This window comes from Tinamus guttatus, unplaced genomic scaffold (genome assembly GCF_059628265.1).
Source record: "Tinamus guttatus ecotype Peru unplaced genomic scaffold, ASM5962826v1 Tinamus_guttatus_pri_ptg000308l, whole genome shotgun sequence".
Taxonomy (NCBI): domain Eukaryota; kingdom Metazoa; phylum Chordata; class Aves; order Tinamiformes; family Tinamidae; genus Tinamus; species Tinamus guttatus.
The window spans coordinates 2,812,684-2,828,100 of record NW_028288842.1 but is presented as its reverse complement, the minus strand read 5'-3'; the positions used below and the strand labels follow the sequence as shown (position 1 = coordinate 2,828,100).

Here is a 15,417-nt window from a genome sequence, read left to right as displayed (position 1 = left end):
GAGGCCCAGAGAAGCTTTGTGACCTTTCTATAGTCAATGAGAGAGGTGATGGCAAAAAGTGCTGGGGAGTTACAACAGAATGAAATCTGGCATCCCTAGAGACTGGCGCAAACTCTAACTAAACTTCAGGAAACCAGGATTCAAAATACATGTTTTTGCCTCATTGTCCTTTGCTCAAATGACTCAACTCTGGCATTTTGTAAGTTTTCATACTTCTTTTTACTCCTTGCTCTTTTGCACAAAACACTTTTTTTTTCTGGAACCTCTGTTCATGAAATGATATGTTTCTCAGAATAGAAATAGGACATAACTAGATGTAATTCTGTTAATGTCTGTCCAAGAGTTTGCTAGTCAAAGTAACAAATTTGTCACAAAGAAATGTCCAAGATTTACACTGCAAGGTTTGTTTTCATGATATGTCCTGCCGTGAAGTGCCATTCTCTTCCTCTTTAGCCTGCATTTCCACTGGTGGATTTATTAAGACTTTGCTTTCAGACGATTTAAGATTCTTCTTTAAAATTACAAGAATGAATACACATGGAATATAGGACACTCCACGTAATAATGCTGGCACACCCAGGTAGAGCCATCTGGAATAAAAGATGAGCTTCATTAAATACATGAATTCATGAAACAATGGCAAAACTACTCGGTGTACATCCTTTTGTGATAATGGCCCAGCTGCTGTAAAGCTTCTGCCCTGAGCCTCTTGGATTTTCCCTTGGATTAATCAGAGACTCTTTTTCCACAAGGACTTCCTACTTTTCATTTTTATTATCAAACCTGTAGCGTGTTGTTTGTTTTCATGGAAGATGTTCAGTGCGTGTAAATATGGGAACAGGACATCTCTGTTTAAATTATGTAGTGGCTGTGGCAAAGGCTGCACTTGACAAATCAAGCCAATACCAAAGAAAAGGGTCGTGTTAAATCTCTAATACAGGAGCAATCTGCATGCTAGATAAAGTTTGTGCACTAGATAACAATAAAGAACATACATTTATATGTCTATACCTTTGGTAATACAACAAGGAGGAGAAATGCATATAAAATAAAAAACACACCTGTAAGCGACAATGTCATACATCCTGCATGCTCCTTCTCCTCCACAACTCTTAGTACCCCACTTCAAGCAAGTCGTATCAATCAGTGCTCCAAAATAAATGGGAGATGGAATTCCAGCTAAAAATGATAGTAGAAATGCTTTTATGAATTTCCCATTTTTCTCTGAGGAAGAGATATACTAGAGAATTTGTGTATTTTCTCACCTACTCCATCTGTCCTGATCTCTTTCAGCATGAACCTTCTCTACCTCTCTCTACCTTTCACATGTTCTCTCTTCTTTCTTATCCACCCTCAACAACAACAAAATCTTTCCTATTGCATATTTAACAAGAGAATCACAGAACCTCAGAATGGTTAAGGTTGGAAGGGACCTCTAGAGATCATCTAGCCCAACTCCGCTGCTCAGGCAGGGACACTGAGAGCATGGAGCACAGGGTGGCATCCAGGTGGGTTTTGAAGATCTCCAGAGAAGGAGACTCCACAGCCTCTCTGTGCACCCTTTTCCAGGGCTCTGGCACCCTCACAGTGAAGTAGTTTCTCCTCACACGGAGATGGAACTTCCTGTGTTTCAATTAGTACCCATTACCCCTTGTCCTATCACTGGCCACCACCGAGAAGTGTTTGACCCTATCCTCCCTGCATTCACCCTTGAGGTATTTATGCGTATTGATCAGGGCTACGCAGGCCCAGCTCGCTTAGTCTTTCCTCATACAACAGATCCTCCAGTCCCTTAATCATCTTCATGGCTCTGCACTGGACCCTCTCAAAGCTCCACGTCCCTCTTGTCCTGCGGAGCCCAGAACTGCACCCAATACTCCAGGTGCGGCCTCACCAGAGCTGAGCAGAGGGGCAGGATCCCCTCCCTCCACCTGCTGGCAACGCTCCTCCTCATGCAGGCCAGGATCCCATTGGCCTTCTTGGCCACAAGGGCACATTGCTGACTCATGGTTAACTTGTTGTCAACAAGGACTCCCAAGTATAAAATACATATATTGTGATTCCTACTCAAAACTCAACGTTTACTCTTACCAGTGAGAGCGTGTTGTGTTCAGTGAATACTTGACAGGAGAGAAGGAATACAAGATGGCTTTCCGATGAGCCTCCAATATAAATGCACACAAATTGAAAGCTCTTTTAATTTGTCCCATTGCCTAGATTTATTCAAAACAAGATTCCCTACATCAAGGAACTCCATAGAGATGGACAGCCGTACCATGTCCATAACCCAGCCCTGGACTGTATCTAACTCCAGGTAAGCTCTGGAGATGCTTCCAAGTGCATTAGAGCTTTTCTTACCAAATACTCTTGAAGCCAGTCCATGGATACCCACTCCAAATGATTTTTCTTCAGGCTTTAGAGACCTGGATGACAATTACATCATATACAGATTAACAAAGGCGACATTAAAAATAAATAGCGATATGTTTAGTTTTGTTTCAGTCAAATTCTTTATCACATTATGCTCAAATAATTCTAACTAGAGCAGTGCCTGAGAGTTCCTGATTCTTATTACACAACTTTGACTGAATTTCCTTAAGCAGGCCTGTTAGATCACCAAAGGAAAGGCTGTCCTTATTCTGCCAGTATCATCCACCTGCACCAAGGCCAAGGCAGGAAGATAACGGTGGCTTAATCAGCATCGTGTTGATGTGATCAACAAGCAGATGGGTATTATGCATATCTCAGTATTATCTCGATGCATTGATTCGGCAGTCTTTCATTAATTCAGGATACAGATGACAGACAGAAGCAACATCAGTTTATAAAGCTTTCAACATCTAGCATGACACTGAACACTGACAATCAGCACAGAAGTGACATAAGATCTTTCTATTCTTCCTCCCTCCATGCAAAGAAACATTCGTTAGATCTTGGAAGTGTTTGACCTCAGAATAAGAAGCCCAAGACATTTCTTAAGATAACAACACTTCACTGTACCTTATTAAGACCATATATCCAGGCATAGCTGATAAAGAAAAAATGAAGCTGCAGATCAATGACAATATTAAAAAATAATGAAGCATCTTGTCACAGTTTTCTTCTTTGTCACACTGGCCCAGAATTGCAGAGACATTTTGAGATGAAAACCCTGAGGCTGCTATGCAGGTGCAGTTTTCAAATACCTGTCAAAAGAGTGTTTTAATCACAAAGACCAGTTAAAATGCACACACCAAGTGTGAAACTCACACAGTTGGTGCCTTGCCTGTTCTCCTGAGCCTATGTCACAGGTGTAGCCCTGCACTGTGGCCTCTCTCCCCATCTGCATCAGTAGGTCCACTGATCAGCTATAGGTGATGTGTAGGGTCAGAGCAGGAGGAAGCCAGGGTGCTCTCATGTAGCTGGGAACGCAGTGCCTCAAGCAGGCCATTATCAAAACTACCTCTGCAGAAACCAGATGTATCTGATTTAAGGCCAGGTCATAATATCCTCACTCACATGCTTGCTTCTACCAAATCAATGAGCCTGTTCAGAGAAGAAGGGCTAATAAATGTCACCCACACTCATTAAGAGCATCAGCAGCTGGTTCTTACTAAGTAGTCCGTAAAATATTTGCATAGCATAGAGGATTCCTAAAATCTGTATGGTTTGTTTTTCTTATTTTTTATTTTGAACTATGTTTCATCTAATCAGAACTTGTAAATAAATTAATTATGAAAAATGTATGCTTACTTCAGATAATATAGACTCTGCAATACTCAAATATGTATTTAAATCTACTGGTTGAAAGAGATTTTTAAATTCATGCTATAAAATTTCATTTCGGCTGAGAGTTTGCTCAGGTTTCAGAAAGGCTGACAATACCATGAGAACAACTTCTCAGAGTATTTTTAGTATTGGGACTTCAATTATTAGAGGAGGTTTCTTCATTATATTCTTTAATTTTAAACTAACTTATATTCAGCTTGGAATTTCTGTTGACAGATTAGTCCAATTTTTTCTCCTACAAGTGCAGTTAAATGCACAGGTATGGATATTTCTTCCCCTATTCCTTAAGTACCATATTTCATAGCTACAGCACAAAAAAAAAATGTGCTTTACCATATGTTTTCCAGTTCCTGTTGAGGCTTGGCACCCAGCAAGACAAGGCGACACATAAGTGATTCCGTTATCCCCACAGACAGGGTCCCAAACTTTCAGTGTGCAATTACAACCACTGTTGCAGCCAGCAAGCAGAGTATTTTCTGTATATGAAACATGTGGTATCCTGAAATACATTTAGAAGTTGACTAAATATTTCAATAATGAAATCCCTAATGCCTTTGACATGCTTAAGTCTCTATTCCAGCTAAAATGTAGATCCAAGACATAATCGTACATGTTTCCTGCATTCAGGCAGGCCTGTCTACCCTTCCATGCATCATTATACTAGAGTATGTACTCAAAGTAGGTATACGAACCCAACAGCATTCTTCTCATGAATCATTTAAACAAGAACGAGTAAGATCTGTTGACCTAGTATCTCACACAGTTTTAAAGACTAGAAAAGTAAGACCCCTGAGCTGAAATGTACTTAGTTTTGTTTTGCAAAACTATGAAGTCACAGCTGACTTGGACAAGAAGAGTCCTTCCAGCATTGTGCCTTAAATAACATACCCTTCATACGAAACTGTTAAGCCAGCAACTGGTGAAGCATCACAGATAGTCCAAAAGGCAATAAAGTAGAGAAGGTACTCCAATAAAGAAATCCAAAATGCTATGGTTGCAGCCTGAGAGGTATTTGTTTTGAACTTCTTCATGAACAAGCCTCCAAAAAAATACCCAATGCATATAACTGGTAAGTTGTAAACACCTGTTTAAAAGAGTAATACCTGTTAAAATTAATGAGAGACTGAGCAAGCTAACTCTAAAGGAAGCATGTGCATATAATTTGGCCCAAATTAATGGGCTTATGGCCGATTAATTTAACTGAATTTCCCTTGCATGCCTGAAAAAACAAAGGTGTGAACTACTTGGAGAACCAGTGGTTAGGACTGAAATAATTCACTTAGATAGGGGGACTGTGATGAAACCCTGTCTTGTCTTGTGTTGCAACCAGACTACTGTTGTAGACTGCAATTTTCTGAGAGAGCAACTAAGATGTAGGATCATCTAATGGAGCACATCTTTGCATACACAGAGCATGACAGGAAGAAAGAGCACACAGTTTTGGAATGGAATTCATGTACATACACTTCACTTTTTCACAGCTTGACATTTTAACAAAGAAAAGGTGGACTAAGAAATATCTAGAAAGTAGTTTTACACAAATATCATAGATCCTGGTTGCCTTTGCTCAAGAGTTATGTTGGTTCTCTAGAGATTCTTGACAGCATGTGAACACTGAGAGCATGAGGAAAGGGGAAGAGACATTAAATGAGACCTGACTTCCTCTCAGAGTACTCTGTAAGTGCTCTTTTTCAGTCCAACTGCCTTTGAATACTTTAAATACTCAAGATGGTCAGACTGAAAAAGAACGCTGCAGTGGTGCAACGGCAGCATAGCAGAGATGTATGATAGCTATATGGCTTTTTATGCAGAAGTCCAAAACACTGATGACAGAAGGTATTAGTGGTACTCATAAGGTCTTGAACACTCTGTCGAGTAGTATTTAAAGAAATTGTGGCAGCTATTAAGAAAGCTGAGCATTCGGTTAAGGAACAGAAGTATGGCTTGATGTACTTTAGGATGATTCTTCCATAATAATTTGTCCTGATCTAACAAGTCACAACTCTTAGGTGCGAGAAAGGAAAAGGTTGAAAACTGCTCTTTCAGAAGACTCTAACTACTTGCCATTAGCCTAACTTCTTAGTTATGCTAACAACATTAGTTGTGCAAATGGTGCAAATTGCATCGGATGATATAATGCATCAACTGAATACTTCTAGGACGCTCTAAAACATGGGAAATGAACTACCACAAAACACTGCATAGGAAATCAGGAGACATTTAGTAGAAAATTCAAAATGGTTATTTAGAACTGCCCTGTAGTGTGAAATCTCTCCCATGTACAAGCAGTTGACCCTAGCGTGTATATACACGTAGATATACATGTGTACATGCATACATGCATAGTGCATGTATAGAGAAAAAGAATTTTCATCCAGGTGGTAGATCAGAAAAAAAAGCAAAATGTGAATGTACCAATTAAAAAGATGGCATCTGATGCAGATTTTCCAAACTGCTGTTCCAGGTATTTTGGCATGAAGGATACCATGCCATTGAATGCGCTGAACTGTAACACAGTTATGCATATAAATAACATATATACTGGGTTGCGAAATAGAGCCTTGAGGTACGGGATGAAATCTGGAATGAAAGAATGCAAAAAGTTAGTGTGATGCTTTATGAAATGAGTCTTCCATTGCTCAGTATGGCTGAGGAGGAAAGAGAGGAACAGAGATGGTTTCTAACTAGATCAGATTAATTCTTGTGCTTGGACAGAAGCCACAGCTCAAAGACCATTTTGCACAGTGCAGCCTTCCCCTGTTTCTCTTCTGTATGTGGAGACAACCACGCACACGCACACGCACACAGAGTAGTGTCTGGTGCTGCTTATAAAGCACACTAAAAATCTCATCATAAATTTTTCTTGAAGCTTATGAGTTAGGCCATGACTGAACCCTGTAACTGTAGCTTTGCAGCAGCAGCTACTGCCCAGCTATTCCCAGTCCTTTTCCTTTCATCCCATCCTTGCAGAGCATCTGTCAGAACCCCCTTCTGGGATGCGGGAGGCAGAGGAATTACAAAGGGGAAAGGACACACACACAGAGACTAGACAGCTGGCGCTACCTTTCACAGGGACCTGATCCCTAACTTTGGGTTGCACTACTGTTTGTGATGGGGAAAGGGAAAGACGGGGAGAAGAGGCCTGAAGTGACCGTGATTACTCCCACCACATCTCCAAGTCTGGATCCCTCAGTCTTCAGCAAGGTAAACCTCTGAGAAACTGATTTACACATGTCTTTCCTCTGAGTAAGGCCTATTAAATCAGGACCTGAACCATAAAAAAAAAATCCTCTTTGTCTCATGTTCTCTATCAATCACTGTGCTGAGCTATTGTCAAGAAATCCTGCAGAAAAAAACTCATAAACTTCTGTAGAACAATGACCAGGATTCATTGAAAATGGGCACCAGCGAGCAGTGATACGTATCTCCTAAATATCTCAGGAAAACAAGATCATTATATCAGTGTTTCAAAAATGGGTCAAATTTTTAAACAAGATGAGTAGGCTGTCTTATTTATATATGGCATACAGTTTAGAATCACAACTTTGTGCAGAAGAGATAGCCATGTTAATTTGAACTATATCTACTTCAAGATTTAACCTTTCCTCATTGAAGGAGAATGTTCTCCATAGGTTCATTTGGGGCTACATGACAGCAGAGAAGGGACTTATGTTTATCAGATGGAAATAAGACACAAAAGATAAGATGGAAATAAGACACAAAACAACTTGCCTTTAGCAATTTCATACATGCTCTGCTTGGCATGCTCTGCTTCATTTTCTTGCAATAGTATTACACTTTTTTTACGGACCTCCTCAGGTTCATTGGTTTCTCCTTCCTTCACAAGGGTCTTGGGCAAAAACCAAAAGGGTATTCCTGCGAGGAGATTCAGTGAGGCACAAATCAAAATGCCCAGCCACCATGCGCCAACCCAGCGGGCATCTGTAACTGTTATAGTTATGTCCTCTAAAAAGAAAAGAAACATGTCTTGTATTAGCTCTTTTTTTTTTTTTTTTTGCTGTTATTGTTTTCAAAGTCAACTCTGAGATATGTAACATTAAAATATTTTAAAGGTCTTAAAATGAGACTGATGAAAGATAATCAATTGTCTCCAGTCTTCCTATGCTGCTATTTTTTTTCTGGCAAATTTGAATGCTTCATATTAAATTAATTGTAATATAATTTTCTATGTCAAGTCACATGATGATACAACAATTCAACAGATAACTTATACACAATTTTATTTCCTCAAGTGGGAACTAAGGCCTTTTAATGAATAATGCATACAGATTTTCCATTCTAAAAGAAACACTAGCAAGCTCAGATAAACTCATAAAACTCATAGTAGCTAAGAAACATCTTCTAGTGCTGAGAACTGGCTGATACCACTCATGACTACTGATGCATATGAAATTTTTATATATTCATCCATTACCTGCGTTTACTGATCCCATATCCACAAACAGTTTTGCACAGAGTGATCCCAACAAGAAACCAAGGAATGGTCCAATCACAGTTGCTGTATGTAGGCATCCTGACATATGAAAATGTGAAAACATACAAAATCAGAGCCTACACATAATTATTTTCTTGCAAGTATTATAGATGTTTAGAACAACTCTACTAAATAGATAACTAGGCCTAAAACATGGCACGTGTCAACAAATTACTAACAAATATTTAAATTACAAGCTCTACAGTATTATCATTTAGATAAGGCAGCCAAATCCTTCATTTAATTTTCTCTATTTGACTAGTGGAGTCATAAGAAATCCCCTTTGATTTTCCTTCTTTGCATGTTTATTTTAGGAATGGAGTGAGCACAATCAGCTGGAGTACATATAGATTTACCCAAGTAGAAAGGTGAATTCTCTGCTTTGGCAAAATCCTCCAAATATGAAATGCCTAAAGGCATGATGGGAGTTTCACCCATTCCTCGTATTATGTTTCCAATCATCACAAATATCCACAGCATGGATCCAGGCTCTTTTTCACAATCTGTGAATAAGATAAGAAGCCAGAATTAATGTATTCATGTTAACTATTAATTGCATTTTAGAGGTGATGGGGAAGAATTAACCAACAGGTTAAGCTTTCATTAGTAAAACAGGAAAATAAGTGGTCGTGGTGCTCAAAAGGCTTCAGAAGTGGAGGAAGCTTCAGCTTTCACTGGAACAGAGATTAAAATGCTGTCATGCCCACACCACACCATCCCCAACCAGCTGGCAGTGCTGATCACTCTATAACTTAGCTTCTTCTCTCTATGCATTGCCACCAGGGGAACTATTATTTATTTTGATGACAGTGGATACAAGGGAGCCCTGGAACATCTGTGCACCAGAGATCCTCCTGGCTTGTAGATGAAACTCCTTCTAACATCTCCTTCTGCTTGAAGCTCCTTCTAACACCTCCTTCTGCTTCAAGCTCCTTCTAACACCTCCTTCTGCTTCAAGACTGACGCTGACCTACCTGAGAACCTTCTGGACCTCCTGATGCTTGATATGATGCAAGTAAATCCTTGGAATAGCACTCATAATTCATATTTGCTGACAGTGAGAGCTAGTTAAAACTGCCCTTTTTATCAATATTATCAACACCTATATTATGCAAGCATTTCCATTTCAAATCAAACAGAAATGCTGAATCATCTAGTTTTCACCTAGAAAGCAGCTCCTTTTACAAGATTTTCCTGCTAACTGGCAACATGTTCCTGCATTTGTCAATTTGCTATAGCCAAGGCACTGCAGTCTCTCATGGAACTTGTTTTTGGATGCTGAAATGAAACATTTTGTTTTGATTTTCTTAACAGAAAAATTTGTTAGAATCTAACAATTTTAATGGGAAAAGTTTGCTTCAAAAAAACCTTGTTTTTCAGAAGATTGTATTTCATTTCAAATTTTTCTAAAAGGTCTCAGAGAATGTTTCAACTTCCTGGATGACAGATTAGTAAGTTTATGATCACTTTTTAATCAAAAACATTACCATTAAGAGACCAGGCTCAGGTCAACCATATCAGTGTTAGATTCCTGCCAGCAAACCCAGGTGAAACAGGTGAAACAATCCAAATGTAAATGTAGTCAAATTCAAATAACTTTCCATATGACAAGAAAGTTATCACAAGTGTGACAAAAATGTCACTGTAAGCTAATCGGGTTAAAAACTGTTTTCTTACCCAAGTAGAGGTATAGGAAAGAGGATTTCTGGGTTCTGTTGCCTACATGGTCATAAAATGGCTGTTTAATTTAAATAAAATTAATCTACCTATCTGTAAATCTTTGTTACAGGCAAGTGGGAAAAAAAATACAGTGTTTGAAATCCTCATGTGAAGGATTAATAAGAAGTGCAACTAAGCCTGTGTTCTTCCTAATTGTTCCTTCTGAATTTGGGAAAATTATCTCCTAAACTGCCATGCAGTCAGTGAAAGTTTGGAAACCATGTTCTTTATTAAATGTAGACACAGGAAATTACAGTATAATGACATTTGGTTTTGATGTCACAGTGTATATGCAAAACTGAATATTAAAGCACATATTAAAAGTGCAAAAAAAAAGTGCTTATTAAAGCAGTGTGATTCAGCTTTAGCACACAGAATCACAGAGTCACACAATGGCTGAGGTTGGAAGGGACCTCTAGAGATCATCTAGTCCAACCTCCCTTCTCCATCAGGGTCACCTAGAGCATGTGGCACAGGGTGGCATCCAGGCGGGTTTTGAAGATCTCCAGAGAAGGAGACTCCACAGCCTCTCTGGGCAGCCTGTTCCACTGCTCTGTCACCCTCACAGTAAAGAAGTTCTTCCTCATATAGAGATGGAACCTCCTGTGCTTCAATTTATATCCATTACCCCTTGTCCTGTCACTGGCCACCACTGAGAAGAGTCTGGCCTCATCCTCTTTACATTCTCCCCCCAGGTATTTATACACATTGATTCACCTCACGTAATTTTTGTCATACACTGTTGCTCTAAGTTTCCAACAGTCCATAGGGTCCATGAGGTAATCCACCCTGACCTACAACAAAGAGCATTAACATCTCTATAGCAGGGGGGACACTCTGCAAACTCTCTGTAGTCTGCTTCCACTTTCTCTTAAGGGACTCCATAGAGTTCAGTTTAAAATCTTCTCTTTGAGGTAGCTCAAGACCCAAGAGGTACAGTGATAGTTTTATCTGTTGTTATTTAATCATTGTCTCTCACTCTTTTGACTTCAAAATCATTAATGTTTCCTCTTTTCTGTAAAAGAAAGCAGGGACTACACCTCTGTTCTGCCTTAATTTCTCATTCTTCTCTTTCATGTGTGATACAACAAAAAAGAATCTTGATGTCATTTATCCAACTTTCAAACCATGGTTTCCCATTTCCTCATAGTGCTATGGTATTTCAAGTCATAAAGATGAAGATTTCTGAAAGAGCATGTTTTTTGATTTCCTCAAACAATGTGGAATGACTAAGATGTTAACTCAAGATACCATAAAAACTGGATACTGTAAAACCTGCATGGAAAGGTCTTAAAGATTCGGAGTCACAGGCTTAAAGAAAAAAAAAGAAAAGAAAAGAAAAAAAAAAAAAAAACAAGAAAATCTAAGAAATGACCTGGCCTCTGGTTTGGAAGCCTGGAAAAAATACCAGTCCAAAGTCCAGCCTTGAAAAACAGTTTTAATCAAAAAGAATCCTGTTTTCTTAAACATTATAAAACAACTGAGCAGAAAGGAATAGCAGATATCAGAAGAGGCATACCTTCTAATGGTTCCTCTGTAGGTGAAGAGCTCTGATTAAGAAAGCACAAAGGCATGACTGAAGAATTCTCAGATGGTGAAATGCTGCTTTCAATCTGGTATCTGTTCAAATCAAAATACAGGATTTACAAATTAAGAATACATTAGAAATTTGTCCTTCAGTGATGAAACTGTCTAGAAGGAGATTATATAGCTACAGCTGAGCCTTAGTAACAAAGTAAGGTAGGACCAAAAGAACTAGGAGAAGAAATGAAGGCAATGTTATATCCAAACTGGCATCTTGTCTCTAACATAACCTTGTAACAGATGCTTTGAAAGATGATGAAACACCCTAAAAAGGAACACATATTATCTTCTCTTTTGTTCTTCATGTACTTTAACGTAATTACACCCTGAGCGGAGGGTGCCACTCAGGTGAGAGAAACATACCACACTGGGCAAAGCAAGATTAAAACCCCAAAGTATCTTCTTTTCTCAAAAAGAGGGAGAGGAAAGGGCAGGGGATGCCAGCTACCCAGAAGAGGGGTGACTCCTCAGGAAATGACTACTGACTTTTGAAGCCCCCTCAGAAGCAAAATGAAAGGAGATGCTCTAAACTTATTCCACACCCCATACTTTTCTCAATAAGCAATCTGGCTTCAGTGGGAGAAGTTCTCGATTAAGGCAGGTAGGAGTCACAGAAACTACTGTGAGCTAAACGAAATACTCACCGTCCCATTAGGAAATGTGGAAGTGATATTAAAAGACAGCCGAATGACAAAACTGTGCAGCCCAAGGCAATTATTCTTGGTCTGTGAAGCTTTGCTCCAAAGTAACTCACAAATGCTATCAGCAGCAAGTTGCCTGCAAAAAGAACACATTTCGTATTTACAAACTAAGACATCCCTATATGTTTTAAAGACCAACATAATTTTGAGTATACCTTGTCAGCTCAACATCTCTTACTTCCCCAGTCTTGTGAGTACTTCAACTAGACAGAGAGCTAGCTAAAGATGTAATGATGCTCTCCTATCTCTATTGTCTGTTTTTCTGGAAGAGTTTCACTAGGCAGGAATAAACATGGGAACAGAACATAAAATAGAAGGGATATCATGGTTAAAGAGGATATTTTGACGGCACCTACATACAGAAAAAATTCCCCGCTACTTTACATAGAGACTAGACAGATGGATAGGAGAGTCATTAACATATGTTCAGCGAGCATACTATTTTCTGAGGGATTAAAAAATATAAAAATGAGTGATTACCAATTTCAAAGCTTCCATTAATGATCCCCACTATAGAAGCCGGAATATTAAACTGCTTCTCTATTTGTGTGGACATGGAGTTCATGTAAGCACCAGACATCGTTTTGCCAACATATGCAAATGATAGCGCCAGCAGAAATATCTGGAAAAATAAAAGGAGAATGTATAAAGAATTCAACATGTGATGTTTAGGAATATTTCCAGGTGTTTTATTGATCAAAGATGTACTTCCAGGTAAAATAAGGGAACAGTCCTGACATGATGACACGCATGCAAATACAAGATCAAATCCCATCTGCAGTCTTCGTCCATGTAACTTTGGCTTCAGTGAATACAAAAAAGAACTGAGATTTTGTTCTTCACCCCATCCCGGTCACCAAGATGATCCTCAGAAACCTCAAGCCCCTTTTCCCCAGACAAGACACAGGCACAGCACGCTCGCTCCCACCATGTGCCTGCTGCAAGATTGCCATCTACAGGGCCGCATAACATCTGCAGCCGGGGAAAAAGAAAAAGAAAAATAAAAAAGGAGTGCACTTAGTCTTTGCACCCTTCACTCATCTGAGCAATAAATTCCTTCCAGAAATAAGATCATTGCTTTGATAGAATCACTTCTTTGAGTAGTTGCTTTCCATTCGCTGCAGAGGTCATGAGCCCAGAATGAGTCCTTAGAACGGCAAATGTAAATTGCAGGTCCATCTTATGAGTAGCTTTTATTGGATAGCAGTAAAATAAATATGAATATTTGCATTTGTACTCAAATCTTTTTCATGTTAGGATACTTATGAGAGAAGAGGAATAGTAATTTTAAACACATCTGCTGCAAATCCTAAAAAGCACGAGTAACATATTAGGGGTTTGAATTACTATGAAAAATAAACTATTATATAATTTTTACAGTTTCTTGACCACTTGAATAGCTTGTGTTTGTCAGGAGACAGTTTTTACTGCCACATGCCTTGACAGAATTGGCAAAACTCCTTTCACAGGTTGAAGAAGGAATAGTAGCTACATCAGACTAGGGGGATCACACAGGTCTCGAGGAGGAGCTTCCAAAGAGCAGTCAAGCATTCCCACTAATAACTCACAGGGCATAAATTTCAGGGACACAGGAAGCCACACGTTTGCTTACCAGCTTGACCTCAAAGATTAAGGCACTAAGGACACAGAAATCACCTCAGAGATTGTTTATTCATTTACTTACTAATTAACTTGGACTACAAGTTGAAGTGTTCGACTACAGTGCAAACAATTATAATTGTGAATTTGTACAAAATTGCTAAAACATTTCTGTACCTTAAGCTTGGAAATGCAGCAGATTTTCTCTCCTGCATCTGGTTTCTTCGCTTCTTTCATTTTGCTTTGTTCAAGCAATTCCAGTGTCTGTTTCTGAATCGTTCTAATGAAAGAAAAAGAAGAAACATGTTTGTCCCCTGCTTGCAAGCAATCAGATTGCTTCGGAGGGCACATATTTGAGCATCTTCTCCAGATAACTGCAAACTGAATTCTGACAAATATACAGGCCAAAACAATGTTTTCTAATCAAGAAAAAAGGACACACTACTTTTTATCAGGTCTTGTATGTTGTCTACAGGAAGTATCCAGCTGCCAGTGGTGAGGAACTCAGTCTATGAGTCTGATGAGATCTGAAGGAAGTGGGAAGTAAAGAGGCCTGAGACAGATGCACCAGCCTAGATAAAAACGTGAATAAACCAACCCCATCACAAACCAACCAGTAAGGAACAAATGAAGAAAAGAGATGTTGTATAAGCAAGCTAGTTTGAAAGTGTCTGCTTTTCTATTTCTATTTCTGTTTTTTAATACTGCTTTTTCAGTCTTCTTCACTGGCATCGGGTACTAACCATTGTGTGACACAGGACTGTGAAGACTATTAAGTCTAGCTGACATACCTGCCCCTTTTCTGCATGCCCTGCTTGCCCTTTTCCAGTAGAATTACTTTAAGTTTCCTCATTACTTTTAGTAGAAACTGGATCAGATCCTAGTTTCTTAGTATTACAGGAAAAAAATAAATAAAAAACACAAGACCAGCTGAAGGTAGAAAGGAAGCAAACCAGGTTCAATTCTACTTCCCCTCTGAAGTTTGCAAAACATCCCTCTTTATTGGTCTTCTGCTCCAACACATGCCTACTTATAGCAATCTTCTAGTACTGCTAAGTCACCTGCTTTCTTACACATTTTACACATTTCCCAAAAAGATATTAAAATAAAGGGCAATACTTTCCATAGACCTGGTATATAGTGACCTGTAAAAGCCCCTGCACATTTGAGGTTTAACCAGAATACCCAGGCAGAGCGAATCGGGGGAACACCAGGTTAAGGGGGATTTCGCTCTAAGGATTGCTGACTTCATTTAATCAAGTTACATAATACAGTTCCACCCTGCCTGATAGTATGGGAAACTGCAGAAAACCAGGACAAACCAGAGCCCCTACCTTATGGCTGGGATGGGTATGGGGTAATTTCCTCTTTTTCGTCTCCGATATAGTGTCCAGGCAGCACCTGGGCACTATAGCACCTTGCAGCACGTCAGCGTATTCCACTTCACAGAACCAGGGCTGGCAGACAAGTCATCCTTCAGTCCTCAGCAGGACCCAGCTGCCCTTTCACATTCTTCCACAAACACCCCAGTCGATCTCTACAAATGCTAAT

The 15,417-nt window shown here is 39.3% G+C and overlaps 1 protein-coding gene across 1 annotated transcript; it reads right to left on the bottom strand.

Moving 5' to 3' along the window:
* Positions 1–409: 409 nt before the first annotated feature.
* LOC148594013 (solute carrier organic anion transporter family member 1A2-like) lies at positions 410–14,142 on the bottom strand. Its single transcript, XM_088528459.1, has 14 exons — positions 14,044–14,142; positions 12,748–12,889; positions 12,211–12,343; positions 11,502–11,602; positions 8,620–8,766; positions 8,204–8,302; positions 7,501–7,734; positions 6,184–6,348; positions 4,657–4,852; positions 4,102–4,267; positions 3,001–3,185; positions 2,359–2,423; positions 1,062–1,179; positions 410–590 (listed from the first exon to the last, which is right to left on the bottom strand). Exons 1-14 carry the CDS (start codon positions 14,101–14,103, stop codon positions 410–412), a joined length of 1,992 nt encoding a protein of 663 aa, XP_088384585.1. The 5' UTR covers positions 14,104–14,142.
* Positions 14,143–15,417: the final 1,275 nt, after the last annotated feature.